Genomic DNA, 27999 nt, shown 5'->3' on the forward strand with positions numbered 1-27999 from the left:
ATTTAAGAGTAGAAACAGCAAATCCCCTTTCTGTTAAGGCAGCATGGATCTGGAGGGCTGATGGATTAACGCCAAATGAAGTGCCAAAGCTGAGGAAATGGGATCATTTCCCTCTACAGCACTTCCTCACAAAGAGGTGGCCTGCTGATGTCCTCCAGAAAGGGCATAGGAGACAAGCTGTGAGGAGGCAGGAACTGAGATCTGACCACATTCCTGAAAGGGGGACAAAGTCCTTCAGGCATTTGGAGGAAAATGGTGAACCATGATTGTCAGGGCCACCACAGTACTACTGTGTTGTCTCTAGTCCATGGACTTTAATTTTTAGGAGCAGGAGCAGAAAGGCATAAAGGAATCTCATTCTCTCAACCCAACTACCTCACAGGGTTGTATCTGTGAGGAAATATAGGAGGAGGGTTCACTGTGTATGCCTCCTTGAACTTCTGAATGAAAGGCAGAATAAAAATCTAAATAATAATATCCACCTGTAAAGGAAACTATCTACCACTGACTTGTGATTAGGACCCTGCCCGTCTGCCACACAAATGTTGGCACCAACTGTTGCTGAAGGAAGCAAAACAATCTACAATGGGCTTCTCCAAGCTCTCAAAGAGGGTTTCACCTTCTGGTGGAACACCCCATTGTGACTATTCCTATGGTGACAACTAGGCATATCCACCAAGGTCATTCCCACAGGTTGATAGCAACCGCAGTGTCATACTCCACACCTCCAGCTGCAGCCCTGTGAGGTAGACCAGATCAAAAAACTGACTCCAGAGGAAGACTCTATGTTACTGATAGCCTCTAGTAACAGAACTTGCAAGTCTGCTTGTGTTTCTCCTCCCCTCCCTCTTACACTTCACTGAGTCATGGAGGAGCCCACTTGAGCCTCTTCCCAATACTGTCTCTTTTCCAAGACCTAAGGAATGCTTCTGCCCTTGTTCTTTCTGTAACAGCTTCTGAATAATCCCCTTCAAGGCCATCTCCATGGTTGACTACAAGGAGGGTTTGTAATTACTCAACCCCCAGTGTTGAACTGTCAGACACAATTTGTACTATTTGCTTTCTTAGTACTATTCTTTCTCTTTAGCCCAAAGCATTAGATAGCTACGCTACGAGGATTCTTGGAAAATCCAATGTCCTGGCTAGCTGACCTGAGTGAACTCTCCCCTCAGTTTATGTTTGATAGGCATTCACAGCAACGCTCCTGAATGGCAGCACTGGTGAGAAGTCTCCACACTGCAGATGTCTGTAGTACAGTACTCAGAATCTGGAAACTTGTTTGCTGAGAATTAACTTCAGGTGGAAAATAGTAGGAACCCTTTTTGGGTGGGACACTTAGGCAACTTAGGCAACAACTACCTTTATGACTCAGCTGTGTTTTAAGGAACTGGCTCATTGGCTAAAAAGAGCATCTGTTGTGATGGAAGAACCTCAGCCAGACTGTGTTCAGCTATGCCCCAATGTACTGTCGGTGCCAGGAGGACTTTTTTTCATTTATACAGAGGCCAATCTTTGCAAGGTGGTATAGGCATGTAAGTCGTAACTTCAGATCTACAACCAGGAGCCAACCATCCAAACAGGTGTATACCTGGACTCCTGTATTCTGAGATGAGCCGTAACTACTGCCACATACTTTATGGAAACCTGGGAGGTGCTAACAGTCCAAAAGAAAGGCTTGCAAAATGAAAGCTTGGACTCCACTGTGAACCTCAGTAACTGTTTGTAGCAAGGGTGGATCACAGTGTGGAAATATTCTTCCTTTAACCACCTGTCTTGTTCCAGGCTGAGAACACACATGGATTTGGGTGGCAAGCTGTCTACTTTCAAATCTGCAAGCATTTAACAGGCTTCTGCAGCAGAGCACTGACACGCACAGGTGCCTGCAGACACCAAAACGCTAAACTGGAAGCAAATCTTGATTGTGAGAGTCCAAAGCCAAATTGGAGTGTGGATAAATGTAGTCCAGGAGTCACAGAAAAGTAGTCAGTCCAGGGTCCAAAAGCTGAGGTTCAGATAACACATAGGATTCAGAGACAAGAAAACACAGATCTGGGTTGAAGTGATTGTTTCCAGTGGAGAAGCTGGCCACTGGTGGTTTCACTGATATAGGCTGCTGTGGACAAGCCCAATTAAGGTCTTTGCTGCTTTTGCTTCTGGAGGAACCGAACAGAACATCTCCGTTCAGCTCTTGGAGTTTGTGGTGCATTCTCAGCCTGGACAGCTGCTCAGAATCCAAACTTCTGTCATCTGATTCTGCCAGGCTTGTGAGGTAGTCCAGACAAGAAGCACACCCAGAAGTACCTTTTTATTGTAAGGTTACATTAACAGAAACTTGCAAGTCTGAAACTATATCGCTCCCCCCTCACCTTTATGGTCCAAGAAACTAGGGGGGGTCCCTTCTGTTTGCTTTGTCCCTATTCCTTCTGTGGGCTCAGCGGCCTCTTATCTGACTGTGGTCTAATCTACGGCTCCCCCTCCTGTCTCCAGGGTCATTCCCACAGACCATTACAGACTCATACCATAGCTATTCTGGAGGACTGCTGGCAGCCTCAGCCTCATGTGCTTAATTGCTCTAATTCCTGACATTAACCTAGAATAGGCTCCTCCGACCCTGACTCCTTCAACTTGGCGATGACCATAACACCACCAAGGTGGAACAGCCCCCTCATCGCAAGAGCAGGCAGATTATTTGGGAGGGACGCTGTCCTGAATTTCCAAGGCCAGGGAACAACTGTGCAGGTGGATCACTCTTTGCAGCTGGTTTTGTCCAGCATGAGGATGCTAATCTCTACTTCCCCCTTTTGAGCCCTAGATCTGAAGGTCCAGTGACAATGCTGGAATCAAGGTCAGGGAGCAGAGAATGATAGTGGACATCAAAAGGGAATCACATCTTCCTGTTAAGCTTCCTAATCTGCAGTAAAAAGTCTTATCTAGCCATGCTGCATATCTGAGAGGCTGGTATGAGCCAGGAGCCAGCCAAGCCATGCCAGGTTGAGGATCCAGGAAATTCTGCTGAGGCTCGTCAGTGTGCCTGTCAGCTCCCGATGGCAGCCTCAGGGCACCATTAGTCTCTTTGAGACAAAGTGGCCTTTTTTCTTAAAACAACAACAGAAGCGAGGAAGAAATAACTTTAGGAAGTGGAAAACAGGAGGAAATATGTATACCTCAGGTTATTCCTACCCAGCAGGTTTCTGATAATATAACTGCTGTGGTGGTCGAAAAGGAGCAAGGATGGAACTGCACTTCTAGGCATGTGCAGATGGCCTGCAAAATGGCAACAGAATATTCCAGAAGCTGGCTTCTGGGCTGAGCTCCAGGACAGGCCATCTCAGGAATAGTCTGGGGGAATCCCTGTTGTAGCCTCTGAAAGGGTTGGGGTTCCTACCGGCTGAGGAATGCAAGAGTCTTCGGTCACGGCACACCTCTGAGTTTTTCCAGTTCACCCAAGGGGAGGGGTCAACCATCCCACACGGAAGTGCCCCGAGACAAGTACAGGCTTTTCTATTTTTCAAAAAGAAGTAAGAGTTCAGCACTTGGATCTAGTAGCAAAAGGATTGGCAGTTAAATGGTGTGGAAATCAGAAGGAGAAAATCAGTAGACAGAAAACCACCACTGGGTGCCTAGGAACAGGGGAAAAAAAGGCTAGAAAAGCGCCAACTGAAATAAAGGAAGGGAGGCGAAAGAATCTTTCTGCTGGGGGAAATATTGGCAATTAAACAGAATGTGAAGCCAGTATGTGAGTTGCTAGGAGCTCAGACCCCTGTTCCCTACATCATTTCGGCACCTTGCCAGAAAAGAGAGCAGCAACAGCTGCCAGGTGGTGTAAGGAACACAATTCAAAGCAGGCTTTGATCCTTTATCTTAAACAAAAGTAAATTCTCTCTCTAGGACAGCAAAGCACCCAGCTGTCATGCAGCTCCTTTGGTTGCCGAATGACTTTATTTTTTATGCATTTACCTTATTTCTATTCCACCCAATCCCGAAGGACAATCGTGATGATAATAGTAGCAAAGCCTCAATTCTTCTCTGTGTCTGCAGACTATTGACCAGCAATCCACTTTAGAGTGACCCATCCCCTTCTAGATTCTTAGGCACTGGAGGATTCTTCTGATGGTTTGTGAGCAGTTGGCTAAGCAGTTTGAAGACCAAATCACTCATATTCCTTCTGAGTTGGACACTGAATGGGCAGAGTTCCATGAGATAACAAGAGGCAGCAAACTGCAAGACCATCTGGGATTCTTTTGAGTTTGTAACATCTGAGAGAGTTGGCAAGGTCCTCTGTGGGATGAGCTGAACTACCTGCAAGTTAGATGCCAGTCCCTCCTAGCTAATAAGAACTGCTAGAGGACATGATGGCATTGAGATGGTCAACACAGCATTCAGGAAGTGGGTAACACTTCCAACCTTAAAAAGGTGATGGTGTGTCCCATTCTTAAAAAAAGATTCCTGGTCTCCAACCTACCATTTTTTGGGAAGGTTTTACAGAAGGTAGCTGGTTTCACTTAGGGCGAGCCTTAGATGAGATGGATAATGTGGATCCTTTCCAATCAGGCTTTAGGCCTGGGCATGAGGCAGAGATTGCATTCGCTGCTCTTATAGATGGCCTGAGCTGGAATGCGGACAGAGGTGATGTGCACCTTCATGTCCTGCTAAATCGCTCAGCAGTATTTGGTAGCATCACCCATGGTAGCCTTTTGAGCCACCTGCAGGGTTTGGGGACTGGGGGCATAGTTTGCATGGTTCCATTCCTTCCTGAGTAGGCAGCGTCAACTGATTCTGTTGGGAGAGGAGAGTTCAAGCCCTTGGGCACTTCAGTGTGGGGTGGACCAGGCTCAGTCCTATTTCTCAGCCCACAGGGATAGGTCATCCATTGGTTCATGGTTAGGTGTCACCAGTATGCTGATAATACCCAGATTTATATCTCAACTTTGTGCCAAACATGAGATGTGTGGAAGTCTGACTTGGTCCCCGGAGACCGTGAGGGACTCAGTAAGGTGAAATAGACTGCAACTGAATCCTGCCAAGATGGTGTTGATGGTTTAGAAACCTTTTGGTATTGATGTTCCATCTATAATTCTTCAAAGATTTCCCTTGAAGGAAAAGGTGCAAATCTGGGGGCTTTCTAAGAGTCATGACTCCTGCTGGAAGAACAGGTGGGAGCTATGGCCAGAAGACCTTTAGGTTAGTTTTAGCCAGTCCACCAGCTGCATCCGTTCCTGGACCAGGAGGCACTGAAGACAGTAACTCCCATCCTTATCTTATCTAAGCTCAACTACTGCAATCCCCTTTATGTGAGGGTCCCCTTGAAGGTAACTCAGAAGCTACAGCTGGCAGAAACACAGCACCTTCTTTGCTAAACAGCATCAACCTGTTTAGCAGAGCCATACCTATTCTTTGGAGTTTTGCTGGTTACCAGCAGGGTTCCAGGCCCAATTCAAGATACAGGTGATCACACCTCAAGCTCTTTGCACCTTCAGCCCTTGTTGCCTTTGGAACCATTTTCCTCCTACAGAATTTGCCTGATCTGTGTGATCTAATGGGGAGAGGATGCTCTAGGCACTGGTCCTCAAAGAAGCTGGGGGAGGCTGGGACCTGAAGACTGACCTTCTCAGATGTAGGCCCCTCCCTCTGGAACAGCTTGCCCCCGAAGGCTAAGCGTAACCCTACCAAGATTTGGAAGATGGCGCAAACAATCCTCTTTAATAGAGCTTCTGGACTCATTTGATGGCAGCTGTCAGTTTACTCACAATTTTTAATAGTTTTGTTTATTTTTTTATTGGTTTTATGGATGTATTTTATGATTTAAGCCACCTAGAATAAGATAAGTTTAAGCTGCCTAGAATAGGATAGATGGCATACAAATTTTGGTGAATAAATAAATATTTCCTATCTATATTACAATTTACAGTTACAGCTGTTCTTTTCCTTCATGCTGCCCCATCAATCCTTCCGCTACCTCCTTTCCATGGTCACTGCTTTGATCCAGGAAACCACTGGCCATCCTTTGCTGGGCAACTGCAAACAGTCCAGCTTCCATCCATTGATACGGACTCTAAATATTATAACTAATTAATTAAAATATTTGTTCTACTTCAGAGAATCACATTTTTGTCTTTTAAAATAAACTAGATTGAGGGGGGAGGAAGAAATCCTTGTTTAACTTCCTAATCTTTTGCACATGTAAAAGTCAAGGAAAATTTTACAAACAATGTTTTGGCCAAGAAATAACTAGTGCCTCTTAAGTTCTCTAGCCCCACTGCACTCTCTACAATCAAAGGAGCCCAGACCAAAGTTCAAGAGATTCACATAATGTAGCAAAATCCAGATGTTGAGAGCATTTCTGGGTATGGAAAAAACCAGCTACGGCTCAGTAGCCTGGAAAAATCCCAGGATGAATCGTTTCCCAGAAGTGGCTGCCAAGTACAGCAAGTCCAAAATCAGCAAATGGGGGTTCTGAGGGAGAAGATTGGCTGAAGTTAGGAGAACCAACATCCCCACAACAGATGACATGGAAAGACTTCAACTATGAACAAGTATTAAAAAAATACGGTAACTCACTTGGTGACAACACCAATCTTTACTCCAAATACTCCCGTTTGTTTTCGAGAAGGCATCCTCTTTAGACTGAACTCTCTGCTTGTGAACTTCACGGAGAGCTTCACTTCGACCTTGGAAAGAGAGAACGTCTCAGTTCCTTGTTCCAGGTAATGCTGGATTCCCCCCGACCACAGAGGGCCAGCAACAGAGTGGAGCCTGGAAGCAAGTAGCCTGGGGACAGGCCCCAGTGCCTGGGCCAAGGAGGGCTGCTCCGGCATTTCTTACCCACTAACTGTATGTCAAAAGGGAGCAGAAACAGCAAAGCTACAAGAGAAAGAAGCATCTAAGAACAGAAAACCTATTGTCAACTGAGAAAGCTTCTTCTTAATTAAAATATGCATTAGGCCAGCAGATATTTTTCTGGAGTTCACATAGTGCATAGCAGTATTTCCTAAAAGGTCACTTTCCACGTGCCTTGTGTAACGGCCTTTCTGATTGTGATTTTACCTCTCATTGGTCATGCTTTGTTTTCGTTTTACTTTAGTATACTTTATCATGCATTGTTTCTTCACAGGCATAAGCTGCTACAGTATGTAAATACAAGAACGCTTCCTTGTAGAGTGGTTGTAACAGAACTGATTGACCAGAGACGTCTCCCAGTTATGGATAATTAACGTAAAGTGTAGTAAGTCAGATGGGCGATTGCTCTTTTCAGCGAACAGACGATGGGCCTGGTGCTGGCAAGGAGCATCGTAACACACGTGTGCAGATGTTATCATATGACCAGGAAGTGGGGAGGGCTGGAAATGAGGCATGTACACCCCCAGAAGGCGAGTCTGTAGTCCTGAACGGTCTGCCTTACCCCATTCATCAGGATGACGGTGCGTTGCCAGTCTTTATCTTGCAAGGCTTGTGGATCCAGCTGAAAAACACATTTAGCCAGGTATTAAATGGCGACATCAACATGGCGAGCAAATCACAGACTTTGCCATTTTGTATCTGCCAAACCAAGATCACCTGAAAAAGAACTGTACCGGGTTTTCTTATAAAGTCCATGGCTCTTCACAGCGTACAACAAAACAGAAAACACTCATTTTTTATGCTTCGGCTTATTGCCCCCACCCGGGAAAAGGCTAGGACATTTTTGGCAGGCAAAGAACTATGCTGAATACCAAACACGGGCCCATCTCCTTTTCTCCTGCTTTTGCCACGGGGGCCGCACAGAATTTCTGGCAGATGCTTCCCAGCTGAGTCTGCGGGGACAGCTGCAGGAAAAACACCCGGACCGAGGGGCCCGCGTCTCTTCTTGTGCTACCGTGCTGGTTCTCGTTCACCTGCGGCAGTCCCCCTTTTAACAAGGACCTGCTGCTGCTGCTGCTGCTGCTGCTGCTGCTGCTACTCGGGAGGCCGAAGCCTGAAGGGCTGCTGTTCCTGGGGCTGGGGAAGGGCAACGAGCTTCTTCCTGTCTCAGAACTGAGAGGGAGCTGCTTGTCTGGCGTCTGGTTTCCGCTGGTGAACTGGGAGCTCCACCGTATTTCTATCAGAGCTCGCGCGAAACCTTCCACAAAGGCTCTGCGTCAGATGAACCTGAGCGCGTCCAGTGAGAGCAAGTTCGCCTGCCGCAGAATAACGGAAGAATCTGCATACAGCGTTAAACCAAGGTTTAGAAGAGCTGCATCTTTTTTTGAAGATTTTTCATCCTGCCTTTCTTATTTGTATAAATAACTCAAGGTGACGAACAGACCTAATACTCCATCCTCCCCCTCCTTTCCCCACAACAACCCTGTGAGGTGGGCTGGGCTGAGAGAGAGAGGGACTGGCCCAAAGTTGCCCGGCCGGCTTTCCCGCCTAAGGCGGAACCCGAACTCGCCGTCTCCTGCTTTCGAGCCTGGGGCCTTCTCCGCTAGACCAAGCTGGCTCGCGGTTTGCAGCTGCGGGCTCACACACCTTCTTTTATATGGGAAACAGATGTTCCTTAGCATTATTTTCAAAATCAGAACTGTGATTAAACTTACTACAGGCTGCTAAAAAAAGTGAACTGTATCCGCTACACTTTGACACTGTCCTGTCTGTACCACAGTGACGACTGAGTGCGGGTTGTGGGCTCGGGCTACGTGGAAGTGGGAACTTCCCAGCCCTGCCGTACTTGAAAAGAAAGAAAGAGGACACGGAGCCCCCCCCCCGCTTTTGCCACAGCTTGTCCTTGTGATTCCAACCTTTTTCCCGCCTGAGACCGGCACTGTTACGCATGGTCAAACGGCCGAGACAACGACGGCTCTTTTAGGTCAGTGGGGCGCTGGCCCAAGACACCGTTTCATGACTCAGCCGAGAGGCAACGAGCGCCACCTTCGTATCCTGGCCAAGCAGGTTTTCACGGCAAAATGAGCGTTTAACTAGTAACGGTTCAGCTCTGCCGTTACTAATTGGTAATTAGCTTGATCCGGGGGTTCTCCCAGCAAGAGTCAGAAAAAGGTAACCTCTTTCTCACCTGAGGTGTGCATCGTTACTGTATCTCATCAACAATTTAAAGTCATCCATTTACATTTTACCAAGAGCAATATTATTTTATTCCTGAGAAAACGTTTGCAGAAGAAAAGGGGCACCTTCCTAACTAAAGGCTGGTGGCTGTTCTTGTCTCACATCTAAGCACCTTCTCCTTTAACCATCACAGTATTTTATTTATTCTTGATTGGTGGGGAAAAATCAAAGGCCTGTTAGTGTTTGGAGAAGGGCCGGTCTCTCTCCTTCCAGAGCAGAGTCGGTTTGGGCACGGCCCCTTCGGGCTCCCGAGGGGCCGCTTGGGCATCAGGGCGAGGGAAGGCATCCTGGCTCGAAGGCCGTCGAGCCGGAGGAAACGACACAGCGCCACTGAACAGGAACAGGCCACCTTCCCAGCTCAGAGCCGCGTCTGCCCTGAGCCACTGGGCCCCAATTCCAAGAACGGAAGGGAAGAGTAGGAAAGAAGCGGAAGGGCCAGAGAAACTAATAACCTTAACTCAGTCTGAAGTAGGCTTTAGTTAAATTAAACTAAAATGAATGCTAGAAATACCATCACTACCAATGCACTTAATGCTGTTAGCCTCAGGTCACCCTAACAATTCCCGGTCGAGTGTCAACCAAGGTATCTGGGAAAGGCAATACATGCCGGACATCAGCAGAACTGAAGAACCTAACAATCTGCGCCTCAAATTACCTGGCAGCCCCAGGTAATCTTGCCTACAGCTGATACGTAGTGTATTGGGGATGGGGGGGGACAAAGGGCAACCATCGACAACTAGTGTGGTACAGCATTACTATGCTGGACGGGGCCCAAGAGAGCAGGTTCTAGTTCTCCTTAAGACATGGAAGCTCCCTAGGGGACTTGGGGCTGGTCCCTCCCGCTCAGCCCAAGAGCTGGGGTGATCCAGTGGTGAATCTGCTGGACCCAAGAGTGGGGAGACCCAGGTTCTAGCCCCCCCACTCAGCCTTGCAAGTCCTTGAGGGACCTTGAGCCAGTAGGGTGGGGTAGTGGGGAAAGTGCGGGACTCGGAGTAGGAAGAGCCAGTCCTGGTCCCCCCCAGCCACAGAAGCTCCTTGGGGACTCTAGGCCAGTCCCCCCTTTCAGCCCAAGAGCCAGTAGGCAGAGAGACCGGCAGGCATGTGGCCCCCTGGAGCTTCCAAACGAAAGGAGTGAAAGGTGGCGATAAACAAACTGGTCCGTAGGACCCACTTTTCAGAGAGCCCGGATGCCATGATAATTAGGGACTGGGGGCCCTTCTCTGTCAATTGTAGATCAGCTGCTCCCTGCATGTCCATGGTGTGATGGGGTTTCCTGCTGCAGCTTTGCAGACTTCCTGCTGGAGTCCCCAAGGAGGCAGTTTCCCAGGCACAAACCAGGATGAAACTTTCAGTGGTGGGAATCAAAAACTGTACTCCAGTTCTGCCCCGCAATGCATCAAATGCCATACACACATACTGAATGTCAGTGAAGTACTCCTGTTTTGGGTATGGACGGGAAAGTGTCTGAACCTCTGCCCACACACTTGCAAATCCTGCTACGGAACCATCTGCTCTGGCCATAAAAGGTTGCGCAAAGAAAAAAGCACCTTTTTCTCCCAAGAAAGAGGGATCAGATGATGAAACGAGAAATGCCAAGTTTGCCCCTTGCAAACAGCTGAGCTTCTGCACAAAGCAGAAAGGGAGGAACGCCAACCTCTCTTCCTGGCGGTGCAATTTGCGAATCCCAGATGGGAGAAAATGAGGCCACCGATCACAAAACATGCAACTCCCAAGAATGAGCAAGACGCAGCCAGAAAGGGAGACGCTATCAGAGCAACTTCCTTGTGGCAGGAGGAGAGAAACTGGACAATTCCACCTGCCCAGCTTTTGCCAAAGCAATCCGCCCAGCTGCTCCCGAGGGCGGGAAAGGGAGCCAACGCCCTGCTGTGCTTTCTCCCAGGAAGGAAACCCTACAGACCAGCAGAATCTGCCCAGCCGAGATGGAAAGTGGTGTAAGAATAAATAATATATAAATAAATAATAAAACAATCCCTGGGCCCCACCAGCTAATCTGATAACGTACTGCCTGCACTACAGGAGAGGGGGGCCATGCGCTGCCGAAAAATCCCTCTGGGCCAGGGGCAAAGGGGGCCAGCAACATCCGGAGCGCCACAACAGGCAGGACCTCAGAGCCCACCTAGTCTCTGGGGAAACCTTGCAGCAGCGGGCAAAGCGTCTCGTTCCCTTCAGCCTCACCCGCTGCAGTGGCACAGCCAGATAACAGCTCAAAGAGGGTCCCACATCCCACCCTTGGAGAAGCTGGCAAGGCTGCATTGGCTAGGCCACCTGCCCATCCTGAAGGGGCGGGAGACGCCCTGGGGCATCCCAGCGCAAAGACCGGTCAAGGCCAGCTGAGCTGTTTGTGGAGGTCTGGGGCTTCGGCAGCGCGGCCTCCCTCCCCTGCCCCAGACTCCCTGGCCTTTTCCCCTTCGTCCACTTTCCTCTTTCTCCCTTCCTTGGTCCTGCTCCCCCCCACCCCCCGGAGGACACAGCTCAGGGTTAGGCCTTCCCCGTCCACTAGAGCAGGTCCTCGAACCCAGCCAGTTTTCTACTGCTAGAGCTTGTCTCTGATGGGGGGCTTGGAGAATTTAACAGATTTTTAACAAACAGGTTCTGCAACCTGAAGGAGTTAGAAAAACCCTGCCATAGAGCCCCCTCCCTCTGATTACCCTTCACAATGCTCTTAAAGCGTAACATCCTGACCATAAGCAATAGCCCCCCCAGGAAGCTTTTAGGTTGGCAAATTGCCATGTCGTGTGTGCGCAAGAGGGAGAGTGCCACCATGTCTGAGGAGGAAAGCCTTAATGCCTCTCTCTACCTACCCCAACATACTGAGGGAAATGGAAAAGTGAGGTTTTCCAGGGATTTCGGGGGAAGGCCAGTTGATAGGGACCATGCTGGGCAGTGGCTCCCCTTCCAGGTTCCCACCCAGAGGCTCCAGGACCGCACGCATGCCCCAAAACTTCCCCCTCAATGTGCGCATGCCATCATTTTCAATCTGAGGCGGTGGATGTGAAATACACAATTGCAGCGTAATCCTCCTGAGTATTTGCCACCTCATTTCCTGTTAAATGGAAGTTAAAGTTACCCATCCCTCACTGGGAGGGTGAGCAGTGGTGTGCAGCTCCCAGGCCACCCGGACCCTGCCCCAACTTGCCAACAGAAAGGACTGGCAGCAGCTACCCACCTGGATCTGGCCTTTGCCCATAATGCGGTCCATGGTCTCTCCGTCCTCTTTGGTGAGCTTGGTTTTGTGGTAGCATTTCTCGTAGCACAGGATCCGCAGGGTCTGGGAGCCCTCCAGTTCTATCTCAAACTCCTGCAGGAAAGAAGAGCTCAGAGCTACGGGGCAACGGGAGCAGGCAGAGGGGCTCTGCTGGGCAAAGCTCGGCCTCGCCACGCTCTCCCTGAAGACGGGCGGACTGGAAGGCTTCGTCCCTGCCAAAGGGGAGACCTTCCCTGGCTTCCGACATTCAGGGGCTACAGCCCTCACAGCGCTTGCCAGAACAGTGAAGTCCCCAAGGGAGAGGAAACAGCAGCCGAGCCTTTTCAAGGTCTCTGTGCCACGCGGGTCTCAAACTGGGGCGTTGTGCCGATTCTTCACGCCTTTCCTTCCAGGATTCATTCCTGAATCCAAAGTCCTTCCGAACAGACTGGCACGGCTCCTTTCTCGCTCGCAGCCCTGGGGATCCTGGGACTGACTGAAGTCTCCCAGTCAGGTAACACAGTAGAACAAAAGCCCTTTTGCTGAGCAAGTTATTTGCTTTTAGGACCGATTAGGTCCTAAAAAAATCTCTTAAAAATCAAGATAAAAACATTTTTTTAAAAATAACATTATAATGCAAATTTAGAAAAGAAGACCCACTTTCACAGCAGCACGATATATAAACAATGTCAGACATGGGTAAAATAAGAAGCTGTTTTTTTTTTAAAGTTAAATCACACAATTTTGTCATGTTTTATTACCTTATTTAATTCATACTTACTGCCAGCTTCTTATTTATTGTCCTGTCCCCCCCCCCCAGTATTAAGTTGGATCTAATCCAGTACTAGATCCATTTATTCTAAAGTGTAATTGATCTGTGAATCAGTCTTCCCAATTTTTCTTACAAAACCAAAACTTTGTGCATTAACATAAAACGAGACTATTCCTGCAACGTTTCCCATTTGGGGCGAGGCATCTGTCATCCTCCTTCCGGCCGTCCTATTCGGCTGTAAAACTGCTCTGCCGAGGGAACTGAGGCAAGAAGAAAGCTGGGGCCATAGAGTCCCCCCAGCGCTGCTCCCACCTACCTCGTTCCAGTTGGGCTCTGCGGTGTCTCTGTAAACCCTCGTTTTGGCCTTGTTCACAAAGTACCCAAAGGAGTCCACTTCTAGGGTGCAGTACAAGCCTGGGGGCGGGAGAGAAGGGAAGAAGCCGCAGCTCTGGTAAGAGCCCCTCGGGCTGCGGGGGTCTTCTGCTGCACCAGGCAGGAGGCAACGCCAGCCAGCCTTTGGGTCAGGTAAGCGCACCACTCCTCAGCCCGCCTCAGGCCACGCTCCACCTGCTCTGAACCCTGCGGCCCTTGCAGCTGAGCCTTAATGTGAAAGAGCCTTGTCTGAAAGACGGCCCTTCCCCACAGGGGCCGAGCTCTGGCTTTGCAAATCCTGAGGCACCTCTTTGGGGCACCGCCATCCAAGATGCCGTGAGGCTGGCTCAGCTCAATCAACACAATTGACTGGACCTCTACCACCGACAAACTCAAGCCACATTAAGGCTAGGCACAAGACATGAACCCAGCCAGAGAAGAGATGCCCCCCCCGTGTGTGCAACATGTCCCCCCAGCCGGACCACAGAAATGATCGGCTTCTCCCCACTTGTTGTTGTTCAGTCGTTCAGTCGTGTCCGACTCTTCGTGACCCCATGAACCATATCGCGCCAGGCCTCCCCACTAGCCTGGCTAGTTCTTCCAGCTCTGTGTTTCACCACGGCTTCGCAGCAGTGCCATCCATCCATCCATCCATCCATCCATCCATCCATCCATCCATCCATCCATCCATCCATCCAATGTATATGCCGCCCGCCTCCCCCAGAGGGCGACTGTCCTGGTTTCACTGCACTCCACGGCCACCTCTGATTCTGAACGTGGTCCCCGGGTAGGCGGGGCTGGCACTTTTTCACGGCTTGAAGAACTCGGATTGCCAGGCATCTCCACATGCAGCGAAACGAACGAAGCGCAGCATCCGATCTCAGAAGCCCTCCCGGCACCTTCCCCGGGGCTCTCGGGAGTACAGAGGCTGGTCTGCTGCCAGGTCCCCACTGGGGGCCACAACCTGGCTGGGCGTGTGACCAGCGGGCTTTCCCCTTCCCGTCAGATGCCCAGGCTGTGGCTCCCATGGCTCCATCGATCCAGTCCTCCTGAGAGCCACACCCAAGTTGGGCATGCAAGAGAGGTAACGTCTACTCTGCAATCTAAGGTTATTGGTTTCTAAAATGCCATTCTGTCGACGGAAGCGTCTCTCATTTCATGGTTGGGTGTGGTAAGGGTGGAAACGGGCGAGGCAAAAAAGCCCTTCTCTGGACGAGGGACGCCTGGCAGAAACCTTCAGGGCCAAGAAATGAAAAGGCGGGCCCCTGAGGCCCGGATCCAGCCTGTGGGCCAGAACGAGCAGCGGGCTCCAGGGTGAGGGGACTGGAAACCAAGTTCTAGGAGGGATGAGTAAAGGAGCTGGGCATGCTTAGAAAAGGCTGGGGGGAGGCAGGCTCACCGGAATCCGCTTAGATTCACTCCGGTAATCAAGGAGTCACAGAAGTCGATCAAGCCATCAATAAACAAACGTCCAAAGGGGTTTCATAAGAAAGGGGAGAGGAATGCCTCTGCCACCCCACAGGATAGGAGGAGAATCGGATCAGATCTTAGGAGCTGTCAACAGGCTGCCTCTTGAAGGAACATGGTCCCCTCCAGAGGACTTCAAAGCGAGTCTGGGTAGTTGATCCTGCACCGAGCGGGGGGGCTGGACTACGTGACCTCTGATGCGCTGTCCAGCACTGACCCTGTGACAAGACACTCAGCCCTCCTGCCTGTCCCCAAGTGCCAGCTGGGCTTGCGAATCAGTGCCATAAGTGCGCCAGCCACGCGGCTGCTGGTGGAAAGGAGGACCGCAAGGGCGGGCCCCTGGGCTGCGCAGAAACCGCCTCCACGCTTCACTAAGCCTGCAGAAACAGCCCAGCCCAAGTGAATCTCTCTGAATCTCCACCAGCGGCTATTAACGAAGTGCCCGAGATGGAAGCCGACCCCCCACGCTCTTCATCAGGTATCGACGCAAAGGAGGACTCAGTAAGGGCCCCCAGCCCACTGCTCTCACCCCCCAGTTGCATCGGGTTCCCTTCTCTGCCCCTTTTCCAGCTTTAGAACTAGACTTTCTGAGGCACGGAGACAAAGCATAGCGGCCCCACGGACTCCCCCAGGAGGGCCGCCATCTTGGCGTTTTCTTCTGTAGCTCTCTTCCTAAGCCCGGGGTCTGCCGCCCTCTTCCTGCTCGCCATGGCAGTTGCGCTCCGGGTGGCCGTTTCATTGGGCGGCCCTCTCGGATGCCCAATCCTAGAACACATCCACCTCTTTTAGTGTTAGGAGGTATTAACGTTCAGTTGGAATCTTCCTTCTTGTAACATAAATCTATTACAGTGACCACACAGAACTGGCCTTGACCTTCGCTGTGACTCCCTTTCAGATACTTAATAAGGGCTCTCTGTTTTCCTGCTCCCCATGCTAAATGTTCAATCTCTCTTCGCAGATCATTCTCATTGCCCTTCTCTGCACCTGCTCCACTTTGTTCCCTTCCACTTCCCCCCACTACAGGCCTGTGCAGCTGATAGCTGTTTCCTTAAGCACATAATTTTGCATTTCGTTCTGAATCCCATAAAATTTTAACTTGGCCACCTCAGTGTTCATCTCTAATTCCAGATCATTTATGAACACATTATGAAGTACTGATCCCAACCCAGATGCGGGGGGTGGGGGTGGGGGGGCTACACTGCACATATTTTTGGTGTAAAATATGGCATTTGTTTTCTATTCTTTCCATTCCAATTACCTGTCATTCAGAGCCCTTATGAGAGTTTGAACTAACAGGAAATCGTTAATTATGAAATCAAACAAATTGAGCATTTTTAGGCCCGTTTCTTGCAGGCATTTTAATACCCTTTCATCGCATTTCATAAAGACCACCACCATTGCCATTCGGTGACCATCTGTAGGTCACTCAAGTTCTGCTCAAAAAATAACCAGGACCTTTAATTCGGGCCCAATTTTAAGCACCAAAGAGGGCACACTGCCCTATTTTGCACAACAGTTATTCCACCCCTTTGTACACCCTGTTGTGCATCTACACTCACTTGAGCTCTGCTTGAAGCCGGTGGCAGAATGGACAATGACGTTCAGGAATCCATAGAGGCCGGAGGGTTCATCATCTATGGTCAGAAACATACAAAGGTGACAGTCAGGGCAGCTCCACAGAGGAAATGGAGTTCCCCAGAGCAAGGCCAGAATTCTGTTTTAAGGGAGGGAGAAGAAGATTGAAAAGTTAAGATCACCTCAGTTTGGTAACCTTTAGGCTGTAGTTTGAGAAACCCAAGCAGCATAAATTTAGTTCTAGGAATTTTAGGGTTCCAATAGTTCTAAACAAATCTGTCAAAATCCCTTCCCAAATCCAAGAGAGCAAAAGCTGTCCGGCTGGAGGCTGAGCAGCTGTCCAAAGGATCCTGACTGACCACAGCGAGACGCCCTCTCTGCAGAACGGGAGAAGGGCCCTCTCCCTCGTGCATCTCCTCAGGCCTCCATACCTCCTGGCCCCTATTCGTTGGGGGAGGAGGGCAGCGCACTCCCTCCAGGATAAGCAGGAGCCCCGCCGGACTTCATGCTCTGAAGCGCACGGCAGGTGGCTGTGCAGACCGAGACCGGGCACTGCTCAGCAGTGGGCAAAGCACGCAGGAAACAAGTGCAACGGCAGGGGTGCTGGACTGGTCCTTCTCACACACTCACCTTCTTTATTAATGGTGAGGGGAATGTGATGTACAGTCTGAAGCTTCACACAAGAATTTGTCAGCATCTGGAGTTCCACCGACGTCAGTGAAAAGCTTTTGAAGCCTGCAGTTCAGAGGAGAATGACGTGCTTGGGCCACAGAGACGCCTTTGCTCTTCTAGACTTGGAAGTGGGAATGGACTATCCTGTGCTTTGGGAATTACTGCCAGGAAGACCACCCCATGGGACCCCCTGGGAACAACAGCCCCCCCCCATCTGTGTGGACAATGCAAAGCCTCCCGTCTGGGGGCAAGGCGCCGTCTCTCACAACAAGCAGCCTGGCCCTCCCTAGAGGCAGCAGCACCAGCACCCATTTAGCAAAGACAGACCATCCGCAGGAGCCCAGCGCAGAGTGAGATGCAGCCGAGATGCCCGTCCCTGAGGCTTTGTGGAAGAAGCACTAGAAGACACTTCTGCGACCGGCAGGGACCACGTACGAGACCAGCCCCACGTCCACGTTCACCCTTGCCCAGCCCTTGCAAGGAGCTGCGCTGTGATGCGCCTCTATCAGCAGAAGGACCAGCCTTGGGACCCCCAAATGCCAAGTGCCCAACCACAACGGGATCCCGCCGGGGCACATACATTTCTTCTGCTGCTCCCGGATGATCTCTCGCCATTCTGCCCGTTCGTAGTCCGAGGAGATGAGAAAAGTGTAGCTCTAAGGGGGAGAGAGCACAGGGGATTGCAACCCATAAAAATCATGATTTCAGTGTTACGTGTTTTATCCAGCAATTCCATATGTCCAAAGTCTACTCTAGAAGTTTCCTCTCTCATAACTCAGCCAATGTATTTTTGCTGCTTCGAGTTTATTGAAAGAATTAAAATACAATGTACAAAGCATCCATTGCAAAATGGATAAACGTTTAAACATTTTCCTTATATAATCCACTATGTAAGACTACATGGCAAACAATCATAAAGGGTATGAAATAATAGCCACAGTGTATACAAAGCACCATCAGAAAGTGAGGTGTAAGAGGGCTCTGGGGGGCTGTTTCATATACTTCTTGGCAAATCCTCGCCGCACAGAAGCTTGGCAACTGGCTGGTCTGAATGATATTTCATATTCTGCCAGGTAATACAGACAACTAAATGGACTGTACAAAGAAAAAGGGCGTGTTGCAAGGCATGTGGGTCTCATGACCAGCAGTCATGAGGACTCAACCACCTGGGCAGCCAGACATACCACCTTCCTCTGAGGACAGCCAGGCTGAGGAGCCTGGTGCCGTGGCACACAGAAGCCCCTTGCCAGCTCTGTGACCCTGCCTCAGAGGATGTGGGTCTGAATGAGGCACAGCCCCCCATGCACACCAAGAGCTGAAGGCAGCAGAGGGAGAGGGGGAAGCTCAGCCAACCAGAGTGGCACCTCCTGACTGGGAAGGCCCATGAGGGGAGCTGAAGCCCTGCAGGACTTGAGGGTGGAGAGCTTCAGCCACCCTGGCTGGGCAGCCTGGAGACCAGAGGGAATTAAGGCTGAAGCCAGGTGGGAACAACATGGGTGCCAGTCTCTCCTGGGTGCCGAGAATCTCTGGTCTGCTGACCTGACCCCAAAACCTCAGGAGCAGATCTGACTACTGCCAGCACCTCTCCCTCCAAGTGCTGAGGGGGACTCTGGCTGGAAGTTGGGACCCCACTTCTGCTTGGCCCTCACACCCCTGACAAAGATGACCGCTGGACTGGTGCTTTATAACCCAGCTGTAGCATGCAAACTGACTTATGTAAGGGGCTGTTAGAGTGCAAAACCCTCCTGAGGTGCCCAAGGTCTGGGGCAACTGATCATGGAAGGGACTCTCAGAAAAGTAGTTTCTGCTTCACACTTTTGGCAGAGAAAGGCAGCCTTTCAGGGGCCAGGATATTAAACAGGGTGAGGCAAAGAAAGTCACCGAGCCCCCTTGCAGAACCAGGAGGCGGCGATGGCATTTCAAAAGAGAACAGCTAGGGAAACCACATCCTTTGCCCCTGAGCCTGGAAGAGGGGTCTGTAACACTCGGCAAACCGTTTCTGCAACGACGCTTTACCTTGGGAAACATGCACCCACCCGCTGTCCCAGTCAAACTGGATGGTTCTGGGAGAAACACAGGATGTTCCACTCCTGGAACAGACAGTTTTGCACAGAGCGAGCTTAGGAATCCGGCAGACCACTCACTTTGCCATGGCGATTATGCACTCGGAAAGCCATATTAGGAGACATCAGGAGAAGCAGGGATTCCTGTTCAGACAGCTTCTTCTTCAACCTCTCCAAGTTCTTGCTGCCTTTATTAGCTCTCTGAGGATGAGAGAAGCCCACACAGGGATTACATTCTGTTCTCTTCTGTTCACAATTTGAGGGATGCAGGGAACGCAGCATCTAACTTCCTCACACGTCTGAATGGAGTCTGGGTTCCACAAAACCCATTAGACCCCAGTAAGCCTGAGTTCTCCTTCTGCTTCATCTGGAAACAGCAGCAATCAGGGCTCCAATGTCCACAGAAAAGGACTTCCAGTTTCTGGAGTCCAGAGAAAAGGAATAAGAGCTTCCCTACTGCTGCCTCCACGGTCAAGCCAGTAAGCACAAAGCAAACTACAGGACTTTGTCACCCTCCTGGGTACCAAAAGAGGGCCTGAGTTGAGGTTTTCCATGGCACCAAGTGTGCCCACCCTCCCTAGTCCAGGCATAGCAGAAAGCATACTAAAACCACATGGCTTTTGCGTGTAGGGCTCCAATTTGGCTAACTGTTCTCAGAATAAAACAACTGTACAGCTGCCTGGTTTGCTTTAACAGCGGTTAGCTAAGTCACTCTGGGCATTGTGACAAAGAAGCCACAGTCCCTAGGCAAATTAGTATTTCTTTATCTAAAGTTTGTTAGTCTGCCCAGTGATACAGAAATAATGGATGGTTTATCACCACCAAAACCACTCCAATTCCTCCTCCAGCTTTACTTTTTCACGTTGGATGTCACTCTTGAGTTGGGAAATCTTGATCTTCATGGCATCTAGCTCCTCGTCTGGCACAAGAGAGATGTTTGGCATTGTCTCTGAGTCATCCACCATCTGGAAACTGAGATCTGAGAGGGGTATGTACCATTTGCAGTCATACTGTTGGCTCTTCCTGCAAAGGTGAGAAGGCTGAAGGTTAGCTAGCCTTCCCTGGCCTCATCAATCCTGCGAGTCTTGCAAGAGGCTGTGAAGCTCACAGCAGGCACTTGGTCAGGTGGCTTTTTGGAACTGCTTGCATGGGGTTCTCCCTTGCACACCTTTCAAAGTGCTCACCTTTCCCCTTCACTACAGTATCTCGATATTCCCTCTATTTTTAAAACTTGCCTGAATGCCTGGCTTTGGGAATCTATAACATAAACTCACCCATCTAGAAAACAGATAAAAGTACGATAGAGAACTTGGGTTGCAAGGAAGCATCTCATGGACATTGGCTGGAATGTCTTTGGATGCCTCATAAAAATATTGCTTTCCAGCCATGCAACCTCTCTTTGCAATTTCTGCCTCATAAACATCACACAAATTTCAGAGCTGAAGGCTCCAAGAAGATTCCAAGGAAAAGCCCAGAAATGCAGAACACCCCCTCCTCAGTTAGAAAGAGAAATCCCCGGCACACGTTCAGAAACACTATTTTTGTATCCTGGCATCCAGCCCATCCCTAAGGAAGTTCTCTGCTTGCACCACCCAGCCACAGCTCTTCTCCCCTACAGAACTGCTTCCAGGTGGAGCTCACCCTCCAATCTGTTTCTTGAGTTTGGCGCAGAGGAACAGATCCGTGAAGAGAAAGACATGACGCAGCTTTCGAGATCCCTCCACCAGCTCCACCATGAAGCTGTCCTTCAGGAGTTGCCGGTGCTGTCAAAAAGAAAGAGTTAGGCCTCTTAGCTAGAAAAAAAGGTACAAACAGGCCAAACCCCATTGTGTTCTCAGCCACTCTAGGGTAGGAACGATGGCTGAGATAAAGCCATAAACAGACCAAGGAGAGCTGTTTAGACTTGAACTGTCACAGCAGACGTTAAACCAGGGAGTCTAAAGTTGAAAGGAAAAGGCAACCTGTCCCAAAAGCAGCCCATCAGAACCCAAACTTAGTTCATGATAGTTGAGGGACACAGCCTGCCTTTCTAATTCTTTATTTCTAAAATGGGGAAATCTCTACAATTTTGTTTCAAGTGTGGGACAAAGCAGCCTACTCAGAACGTTACAACCTGGTTGTGTAATGATGGAGCAAAGCTTGAAGTACCTCAAGGGTTCTACAGAGCAACCAATAGGAGCTCAAACCAAGTTTGACTACTTCCTTTTGTCCAACGCCCATAAATGGGTGGGCAGTTCTCCATCCTCAATGCTGCTGCCTATCATCCAATCCATAGAAGGAAAAAACAGGAGGATAGTTCTTAAGCACCAGACCTTATTTTGATTTTTAGGTTTTGTTGAAATCAACCGGCCAAAATTCAACACATAGAAATAATTCCCAAGCCAGTGATCACTTAAAAACAAGTTACTTATAGGGCTCAAGGATCTCAGAACACGTGAAACTGCCACCTTTATGCCCCCCAAGTTCTGGACAAAGCTCTAGAAATGTCGATATTTTATTCCAAGCTGAGAATACCTGGAACGGTTGCTTTGAACTTACGGTACTTTGTACATCATGGATAAACGGATAGCCAGGAAGATTACAGCTAACCCCACGACCTATCTTTCTCGCTCAGCCTTGTTAAACTGAGGAGGGTTCAAGTAGCTAAATACTCATTGCTGAGTCCAAAGGATCTTTCCTCACCGCCAAGCTGGAGCACTCGCCACCCTCCTCAAGGCAGATGAAATCTGCTGTCCCATTGCCTTCCTCTCCTGCCTCTCCTGCCTCTGTTGTCTGTTTCCAGTCACTGCAGTCCCTGACTTCCTTCCAAGGTGACAAAGTCTAAGAGATTTTACACACCCTGGGGGTACCATCAGGCTTTGTCAGAAGGGAGTGCTGGAACCGCCATGGGGAACTTCAGCCTCTCTCACTCTCCGGGAGCAGGCAAGATGAAGGCAACACCAGGGAGATGGAGCAGAAAGAAGAGGTTGCCAGGGCAGCTTTGTTCCATGGCTGGGTGCAAGTGAGGAAAGGCCCACCTGATTCCACCTTGATATTCCTTGTTTGCCCAACCTTTAGGCAGGGTGTGTCGAAGTCCTTCCTTGTGGCAGAAAGTCTAAAGTAAGAAGGACTGTCTTCAAGCTACTTATTGCTCACCTAGGACTTTTATTACTTTGAGATCCCTCAGTAAAATTAACTGCTCTGCTAAAGAAACCCTGGGAGATACAGTTCCATAATAAAACTGGAAAAGTTTAAAGAAAAATCCTTCCCCATTTTTACCCAAATTATTGGCTGCACGCCATGACCAATTGAGCCAAATTCAAAGTGATTTACTTTTTTTCAGTTGCTGAAAGCTGATCTGGCTTCAATCCAAACAAATTCAGGAAACAGCACCATGGCCTAACTTCTCCAAGCAGATGACAAGTCTGAGAATATACAAGGCAACTCATTATTTTGGGACATTTGCACTCCAACCTCTAGGTGAAAATCTCCAACGCAACATTAAGCCTAAAAGCAACATTAAGTCACATAAAGTCAGAAGCCAGGCAAGATTGGTGCTGGTTGGCATTTGAATGTGGGACCATCTAAAAGTCCAGGGCTGTAGGCTAAGCTAGGAAGTTGAAAAACATCTGGAAGCAAGCAGCGGCAAACCACTTCCATATCATGCCAAGAAAACTACATAGAAGCATCCACGTACATCACAGGGAGACAAGCTGATGAAGATTTTATTTCACCTTTTTATTTCCATAGTATCTGAATTAGAACCCACTTGAGGTCATGTGTTTCCAGGAGGAAGAACAAGTAACTTCTGGTTATCTCTTCACTCCCACAAGAGTTTTGTTCCTGCACAGAACAAACTCTGGATGTTTTTCTAACCAAGATGGTTAGAGGCTCTTACTGCTCATGGATTTGGCCTATCTATCTGTTCCCTCTAGGGAAAAGTGGTAGAGAGTGGTCAAACCTGAAATTCCCTCTGGGCATCTGAGAAGGAAAGGAAGGGAGGTGGGGTGAAAGCATAAGATGCCCACTTTGAAGAATTACAGCTATGGGGAAGCAACTTGTCCTTTCCCACTCTGGCAGCACATGCTAAAAGTTAGTAGCAAAATTACCTAGCCTAAATGTCTAGGACCACTGGCCAAATAAAGTATACACATCGAGTGTGAACTTCTAATGAAGCTGGAAGACTGGCATCACGTTGCCATCCTGCATTGCTCTGGAGGTTGGGACACTTCAGAGAAGGGGTCATTAGACCAGTCCGACACTCTCTTCAATGTAAGAATCCCAGGCCAATGGCTGACCAATCTTTGTTCAAAAATGTCCAGTGAAGAGAGCCTGTGCCTTCTCTATATAGTTGATTGCAACGTCAAAATGTTTGTACTCTGAGGAAAAAACAGCAGATGGAATCTGCTTCCCTATGGCTTAAGCCCATTATTCCTGCACTCTGAGGAATAATGCTCTCTGAGCTGTAGAGAGCAGGTCTTGGTCTTCTTTTCTATGACATCCTTTCAGGGAGCTCAATGGGCACCTTCTGTCACAGTTTCTTGGCCAACCTGCCAAGCGGAATTAATAGTTTGGACAACCCATCTGGCAAATCACGAAGTGAAATGAAATGGTGTACCCCGCTTGCATCTAAGGAGCAGGGGCTGGGAGAAGGGCAATGAAGGAATACTCTAAACACAGCAAGTGAAGGCGGTCCAGGTGTCGAGGGAGTGCACAATTTGTTCTAGGCTAGTAGCAAGTTAAGGAAAGAGCGACTTTCATGAAATCAGTTGTCCCAGGTGAACCTGGGGCATTTGGTAGAAAGCAGATACCTGGGCTTTGAATAACCTTAGCTTTATGAAAACTTACGTTGGTGCTTTACACAGCGACTCCTCTTTCAGCGAGTCAAAATTACTGCCAATAAGAAGGTACAGGAAACAGATGTGCTGTAAGAGCCACATGAAAAAGGTGACCCTCCAGGCAGGGTTCAGGGGAAGTATCAGTGGTTAAATATTTGTGAGCTCTTCAGGAAACATCCTGCGTTCAAGTGCAAGATGATGATGTCATGCACTGATTGGCAACAAACTGAAATAGCTACTAGATATTACCTAGAGAAATGACAGGATGACCACGGCTCATCCATCCATCCATCCATCTCATTTATATAGCCGCCCATCTCACACAAGATGACTCTGGGCAGCGTGAACAGGCCCGTGAACATTTAAGGGTGAACAGAAAATAAATTAGTGCAAAAAGCATGTCTTAAAGTGGCCATGCTCAGTTCTGACCAAGATAGAGAATGGCAACCATTCTGAAACATAGGGGCACTGCAGGAGGGTTTCTTGACCACTTGTAGACTGTCAGAACCTCTGATGTACAATTCGGCCCAAAAAACTATGTTGTCAAGTGAAGACTGGGATAGAGAATCTGGCCTTCGCCCTGAAGGAGGAAGCCCAGCCTGCTGGGCATATGAGAGGTCACAAACAGCAGGTAAAAACAACTACAGAACCTGCATTGTCTTGGCTGCCAATGGGATGACAAAGATGTATATCAGTGACTGATTATTGCAATGAGAGGATGGAGAGAAAGAGCTAATGATTTGTTCCATGGCATTCTCTAGAGGACTGGGCCCCTTGCCTGCCCTAAAGCAGAATCTATTGAGCTTTCATTGCAGACATAAAAAGGGTTTTGATGGCATTGCCTTACTGAGGAAGGAGCATCCATTTGTGGGAGGTCAAGCCAATACAATCTGAAAGGTTGCCAAGGTTGTTAGGAACAGCATGGACTACTCCTCCCAAAGAAGAGAACAAGATGCAGAAGAAGGCAAACCAGGTGAGTCCCCAGCTCATGACAGGTATGTTGTGACAGTCCGGGACAGGGAGGCAATGTGAACTGTGACCTTCAAGATGAGTGCTGCAGTTACCAATATAGGGAACATCTTAGGGAGGCCAAACTTCCTACAAATAGGGTGCAGGTTTGGGAAGAAAAAGATAGCACAACCCTCTCTTGTAAGATATGTGTCCTAACCTAGAGAAAAACACTCTGGCCTATTACGGAGACAAGATTTCCCCTAATGAATTAGAGCAACAGCATTCAGGGCAAATGAGACTTTGACTCAACAAGAATTGTGGAGCATGGCCTCAAGGAGACAACTGAACAAGACTTGAAAGCCACTCCAATCAATGCCGACTCTGAGCAGCATACCATCTTCATAAATTCAGATTAAAAGCAAATAATTAAGCATACCAATATAAATAACAATAGAAAAGTCAATAGAAAAAATGTAAAAAATGGAACGCTACTCTCATTGGACCAAAAATTAAAACACCCTTCCTCACCACGCAGAGCATTCTAGGATCTGATGGAACAGCCGTGTTTTAATGGACTCTCTCAAAGCCAGGAGGGAGGGGGATATTTGAATGTTCAGGGGAAAGCTATTCCAGATTAGGAGGGGGTCACAACTGAGAAGGCACCCTTTCTATGTCCCTGCAGATGGCAATTCCAGAGCGAGTCTGCAGCACTTATGGGGCACGGAGATGTTACTGGGAGAAGGGAGTCCCACAGGTATCCAGGCCTTGAACAGTTTTAAAGGTGACAACCAGCACCTTGATTTGCACCCTGAAACCCAGTGGAACCCTTAAAGTAGAGAGGTTCCATGGGCAAACCAAGGCACGCCCACAACTCCCTGAGTCACTGCATTCCGGACCAGGTAGAGCTTCTGAATGCTCTTTAAGGGCAGCTCCATTGCAATAATCCAATAATGAGATAGTTCAGCACAGAGGAAAACAAAAGATAATATCTCTGTGGAGTTAAATGGCTTACAAATCTACAGCCATTCTTGTCTTACTGGGAGTAGGGAGGTCCCTATCCAGACCTAACAGTCTCCAGTGTACTGGTGATACCTGACCCTGCACCAGCAATGACCTCGCCCAGCAGCTTCACACAGATACTGAACAGGAGTGGGCAGAGCGCTGAGCCCTGTGGCACCCACAACTGAGCAGCCAAGGGCCCACCAACTGAAAAGGCCTCTTTTAGGAAGGAGAACCACTGCAGAACACGGTGCCCAAACCCAAACCTCAGGAGAATATCATGAAGGCTAGTAGGTTTGGGGGCAATTTCTTCAGTTGATCCCAGTGGGTTCTTAATATCTACACGAAACTGCTGGATAAAATATCTAGGGATCCAAGCCAAGCCTTGCAACCAGTCCCAATCCTCCTTTGCTTCCCATATCCCTGGGGCAGCTGATGCTGTCTGCTGGGGCTGGGGCAGGTTAATAAGCAGAATGGGACCCTAACATGCTATTCCCAGAACTCCTGCAAAAGACTGAGGAGCAATTGCACTTACAGACCTTCTTGCTTGCTGATATAATGGACTGCAGTTCTGAGGAAATATTTGGTATTCTGTGCAGCTGTAGACCCTTAAATGCAAGGAGCTCCAGACAGCTGATACAAGTTCCGCATTCTTGATGAATCATGTGCCCTCCAATACTTGTGGCCCAAGTTAACTCTCCCAGTTTAAGAGGCATTTGTGGCAACACTTCTGGATGGGGGTGAAAATCCGTATCTTAAGTTGTGGACATTTCTTCACACTATAGCATGCAAAGCACTTTCTTGCCTGTTTTGAGTCTATTTCAAGGTTGACCAAACAGAGCTGCAGGGAGCATCTGGAGTTAGGTAAGCAGAATCATTAGAATTGGTGATGCTACGATGCACTGCACTGCATGGCACCAACACGAGACAGGCCTCTCTGGCTAACAAGAACACCTTTTGAAAAGGATGGTGTGGACCCCACTGGGTACCTATACATGTGGAAACAACACATGCAAAAAATAACATGATGCAGTGCAAAAACAACAACAACCATGAATAGAAGTGCATCATTAAAAGTCACCATCCTTCTCCATTCTGTGTTGGCCAGACCACAACTAGATATTGCATCCAGTTCTGAACTCTGCATTTTAGGAAGGACATTGATAATCTAACATTTTTCAAAGAGAGTAACCCACATCATGAAAAATCTTGCAAGGAACTGTTGGAGGCACTGATTAAGAGAAGTCTGCAAGGAGACAGGATAGTATTTGAAAAGCTGACAGGTTAAGAATTGTTCAGTGTGGTTCCAGAGACAAAAAACAAGGGGTTCAAATTACAAGGAAGTAGACTTCAGTTGGACATGAGGAGAAAATTCCTAATAGTGAGAGCTGTTCCATAACGGAAAAGACTGCCTTGGGATATGCTGGATTCTCCTTCACTGGAGGTGCTTAAACACAGGATGGATGATGGTCAGTTGGGGATGGTGTAATAGCAGTTTCCAGCACTGGACAAGGGGTTGGATTAGATCAGCATTTCTCAACCTTGGTGGCTTGAAGATGCCAACTGGCTGGGGAATTCTGGAAGTTGAAGTCCACACATCTTCAAGCCGCCAAGGTTGAGAAACACTGGATTAGATCATACCCAGGGTCCCTCCCAACTCTTTCATTCTATGATTCATGGTCATGAGTGCTATTTCTCATCAGGTCAATAACTTCAGGTTTAGGACAAGATTCCAGGCAGTATTTAGGGTTAAGTCCAATACATCTCCCCTTGTTGCTTGCTTTAAAATGTACTTGATTTTTTTTTTTATTGCTTTTCCATTCATTTAGTAGTAGATGGCCTAGAAAGTGGACTTTGCCACGTTTCCAGTGGCTTTTCGTAGAAGGAACGCTACGGATGACTGTATTCTGGATCTACCGGGGGTCATCGCTTGGCTTCAGTCTGCTGAATATGCAACCCTGAGGTGTTGGTGAGAGGCAGCACGTGGCCAGCAAAAGCAGTGAACCTCTAGACTAGTCTCCTCCCAGCTGG

The 27999-nt window shown here is 48.8% G+C and overlaps 1 protein-coding gene across 2 annotated transcripts in view; it reads right to left on the reverse strand.

The window, feature by feature from the left end:
* BCR (BCR activator of RhoGEF and GTPase) overlaps positions 1 to 27999 on the reverse strand; it is an 86957-nt gene that overhangs the window by 10669 nt on the left and 48289 nt on the right. For both annotated transcript variants that reach the window (XM_088143749.1, XM_088143750.1), the window contains exons 9-18: positions 20843 to 20964; positions 20056 to 20224; positions 19283 to 19402; positions 17719 to 17794; positions 17097 to 17201; positions 16451 to 16525; positions 13369 to 13466; positions 12263 to 12394; positions 7400 to 7459; positions 6559 to 6668 (exon numbers count right to left, since the gene is read on the reverse strand). In XM_088143749.1, the coding sequence (XP_087999875.1) occupies positions 6559 to 6668; positions 7400 to 7459; positions 12263 to 12394; positions 13369 to 13466; positions 16451 to 16525; positions 17097 to 17201; positions 17719 to 17794; positions 19283 to 19402; positions 20056 to 20224; positions 20843 to 20964 (1067 nt within the window). The remainder of the gene's footprint in view (positions 1 to 6558; positions 6669 to 7399; positions 7460 to 12262; positions 12395 to 13368; positions 13467 to 16450; positions 16526 to 17096; positions 17202 to 17718; positions 17795 to 19282; positions 19403 to 20055; positions 20225 to 20842; positions 20965 to 27999) is intronic.

Source organism: Python bivittatus, unplaced genomic scaffold (genome assembly GCF_059951505.1).
Source record: "Python bivittatus isolate LINGU-HERP-01145 unplaced genomic scaffold, Pbiv_v1 ctg000390_np1212, whole genome shotgun sequence".
NCBI lineage: Eukaryota > Metazoa > Chordata > Lepidosauria > Squamata > Pythonidae > Python > Python bivittatus.